The following is a 3,728-nucleotide window of genomic DNA, read 5'->3' as shown; positions in this document are numbered from 1 at the left end:
CCCCCCCCCAACAGCGTCCTTCGGAGGTGATAGTTTTCCTTAATGCTGCGGTGCACAGACAGTATTAGGAGCCCTGTCACATTCAAGCGTGCATTGCAGCCGCCGAATATCTCATGATGACGTTAAGGTCCCCTGTAATGTGTGAGGAAAATTAGGCAGCCGCGAGGCCCTTGTAAGCATGAGGCCTTAGGCGACTGCCTAATTGGAGAGCTGCCTCTGTACAGGACATTGTCCAAGCCTCTATTTCTTTACACTATGTTCCTTCCTTCATGGTGCGGAAGAGGCTAAAGAATAAGTCACAGGCCAGATTATTGTCATTTTAAAGAAGGAGGAACTTGTCAGCACAGAAGAGTTTGAGCTGCCATTGCTGATTTTGTTTTTGAAGGGTTATATAGCGCGTTCATCTTCAGTGGCACTATAAAAATAATAAACGTAACAAAGGGAGATTGTAGAGGTAATACAGCCCATATACAATAGGGAGGTGGTCCTTGCTTAGATTATCAGTCGCAGGCCTCTGCATGTGTTATCAGGTGTCCTTACTTTTTTGGGTCAGGGATTCGGCACTAAGGTAAAAATGAGGATGAATGCCCATAACATGCACCTTCATAAACAAATAGCAATAGCAGTTACCATGTTTATGCCCTGACTAGATCCTTTAATTGCATGTCCATCTTAAAGGTTTTCTTCTTGTGTGGTTCTTACTGCTCACGGGGGCTCCGTTATGGAGACTTCTCACTTACTTTCTGAGTGGTAACAGTCAAAGTGGGGTAATCTCCAATGGCACAACAGACAATAGACCTCTTATGAAGGCAATATGGGGGACTGTCATTGTAGACCTCCTGCATACAAAAGCTAGTGGACTCATTGATGTGTTTATCCATCATCATCTTTAGTCATTTACCTGGATGGGATGGAAGGAATCACGGCCGCGCCGGCAAAACGGCAGGAAAATGTCACTTTCTGCATTTAGCCGTTTAGCCATTTAGCCATTTATGCTGCACCCCCGGTTGTTACGCCACTGGTATGCAGCTCAGGAAAGTCAGAGAAAAGTTTAAGTCCATATCTGCATAATTGTTTAAGGTCAGTAACGTAAAGTAATGAAGCCAGAGGTTAAGCATTACAGCCAGGCAATTAGTATTTTCAGACAGCAAGGCTGGTATGGTCAGCTGTGCTCCTCTCATGGCAGGTCTCCATTTAAGCAAACTTCATTGAGGTTACAATAGATATGTGAAATCTGACATAGTAATATAAGCATCCAGACTTTCGATAGAAACCCAGAGACTGTAAGAGTGACACCGGAAGTGATGCAATACACCACTTCCGGGTCCAGTGATCTGAGGAGAGATCAGCGGCTGGAAGCCTCTGAATCTCTCTCCGATCATTGCGGGGAGACCCATCGAGCCTCTCCCGGGCGCTGCAAGGCAGAAGGGAGGGCACGGCAGGGGGGAGGGCGCCGCATGGGACAAATGATCCAGTGGCTGTACAGATGTTGGATCGCTTGTACATTAACATTGACCCAGTCGTCTAGCCATCACAATGTGGCTCTTGTCAAAGTTGTTCAAATCCTTACGCTTGCCCATTTTTTCTGCTTCAACACATCAACTTCAGGGACAAAATGTTCACTTGCTGCCTAATATATCCCCCCACATCCAGGTGCCATTGTAGAGCGGGAATCAATGTTAGTCACTTCACCTCTCAGTGGTCATAATGTTGTGACTGATCGTTGTATAATTCCCATGTAAATCTGATCTCGGACTGGAAGAGGGAGAAGCAGCACAAGTTGTTAGGTGGAGGCCAGAACATTAAGAACATAAATGAAAGTGTAAGAAAAGGTTTGAGAAAGGAAATGTGTCACTTGCTGTAAACCATTCAGGTCACGGGGAAAAACCACAATTCATTTGGATCACAGGATATTGTTTTACATGTTTGTGTATTCCTGTGCAGGATGTTGTGTCTCACAGCAAGAAACTGAACAAGAAGAGCAAAGACCAAGTGGAAGAGATGCTGACTGTGGATAAACGAGGCATTAAAGGGCTGAGTAAGGAGAAGCGGAAAAAGCTGGAAGCCTACCAACATCTCTTCTATCTCCTGCAGGTATGTATATACTTTACTAAAGGGGATTTCCAGTTTTAAGTGCATTTAAATCCCAAACATTTTTTGAATATAGAATGGTTAAAACCCCTATCAGGCTTTTATGACCGCCAGGGACTATATTCACTCTGTTTATCCTTGTGAACATTGCCAGAGAGTGATGGGAAGTTGACACCTTTTCCTGTAAGATAGGAATCCCCCTCACTTTGGTGTGAACTTCTCTTTTGATCAAGACAGGAAGTGAAGGGACATTTCCTCAAAGGAACACAGGCAGCAAACTGACAGGTTTAAACCCTTCCCTGCGCCATCCAAAAACAAAAACAAAAAACATACACTTAAAAAAAAAAAAAAGATAGCAAAAGCCCTTTACTGTGTGTGATTTGTCCATCAAAAGCACCCCCTTCCATTCAAACCTTGTCAGTCTTCAGAGAGGCAGCTGTTTGGTGACTTCAGTCACATTTCTTATTCATTACAAGAATCAAGCTGATGAAAAAAACCTTGGAAAACGTTATTTATAGAAGAACTCTATTTAAGGGCTCCTGTTTGTCCAGCCAGCCCACATTATTACTATCCCATAGCTTCTGTAATGATAGCCAATAAATATTAAATTTGCCTATTTATGACACAGGTGGCCAGTCTGCAAAAGCTGCCATTTTTCAGTATAGATCGGCCCCATAGTTGGGGTAAAACCACTTTTTATAGTAGCATGGAGGGTCCATCACAGGCTCATTCTGCAAATGCTAGGTGCTGGTCTGTCATGCCTCAGACTTCACTACTGCAAGTCACAGACCTAGAACAAATATGCAGCTAGGGAGTTCTGACATCTTACATTCTTGTGACATACTTGTTCTAGGTCAGTAACTCGAAAGTTACGGAGGCAAGAAGCACAGCAGCCAGGCAAGCAGCTTTTTTTTTTTAGAGCAATAGTACCCCCTGTGTTTTTCTTGGGGAAGGTTTAGTTTAAAGGGAAAGTGTATTCTGCTTAAGTGGATATTTTGGGTTACTATTGCAGCATTTTCCTTTTTAAAGTAATGTTTTTTTAATGTGACTTTCACATTTTTATCGGCTTGCTGTTTAATATATTGGTGGTTTTATCAAATTGAGAGATTTGTAGATTAGCCACTAGAAGGAGCACTCAGTGACTAAAGTGCTATTACTCTACTGTATCTTTCTCTTAATAACTGAGATAGGATATTAGCCACACAGTGATTGGGTGGCTTTCAATAAGTCAACCTCAAGCTATTTCATGGTTACAGTGTAATATTGCAAAGCAGAATATGTAATATGCAATTGTGGCTGTCCATAACTACATATAGAATTAAGATTTATACATAGAAACAAAGCATGTAAAACATTAACACATATTGATAATGTAAAGCTGATCTTTCACTTTTATGTAAAAGAAACTTTAAAAGGACTGCACCTTTTCTTTAAAAACTGTTAAAAAGTAACTATATTCAACTTTTACCTATTTTAAAATAAAATCCCAAAGTCAAATGTTTGGGCATTTTTAGAAGATGGAATGTGTGCACCAAGGCAGGCTTTTTCAACAGTGAAGAGCTCTTAGTATTAGTGGTGTTCCCATATTTGGTGCTGAACTCTCGTTTATGCAAACGGAAGCAATTTATTTTCTGCTG

The 3,728-nt window shown here is 41.7% G+C and overlaps 1 protein-coding gene across 4 annotated transcripts in view; it reads left to right on the top strand.

Moving 5' to 3' along the window:
* The window catches only part of IQGAP2 (IQ motif containing GTPase activating protein 2), a 236,998-nt gene that overhangs the window by 206,564 nt on the left and 26,706 nt on the right, over positions 1–3,728 (top strand). For all 4 annotated transcript variants that reach the window (XM_018566629.1, XM_018566627.1, XM_018566626.1 and 1 more), the window contains one exon: positions 1,945–2,094. In XM_018566629.1, the coding sequence (XP_018422131.1) occupies positions 1,945–2,094 (150 nt within the window). The remainder of the gene's footprint in view (positions 1–1,944; positions 2,095–3,728) is intronic.

The sequence above is a fragment of the Nanorana parkeri genome, unplaced genomic scaffold, assembly GCF_000935625.1.
Source record: "Nanorana parkeri isolate BGI_ZX_2015 unplaced genomic scaffold, ASM93562v1 scaffold964, whole genome shotgun sequence".
Taxonomy (NCBI): Eukaryota; Metazoa; Chordata; class Amphibia; order Anura; family Dicroglossidae; genus Nanorana; species Nanorana parkeri.
Note: the sequence above shows the minus strand (reverse complement) of the source record. Positions and strands in the feature narration are given on the sequence as shown.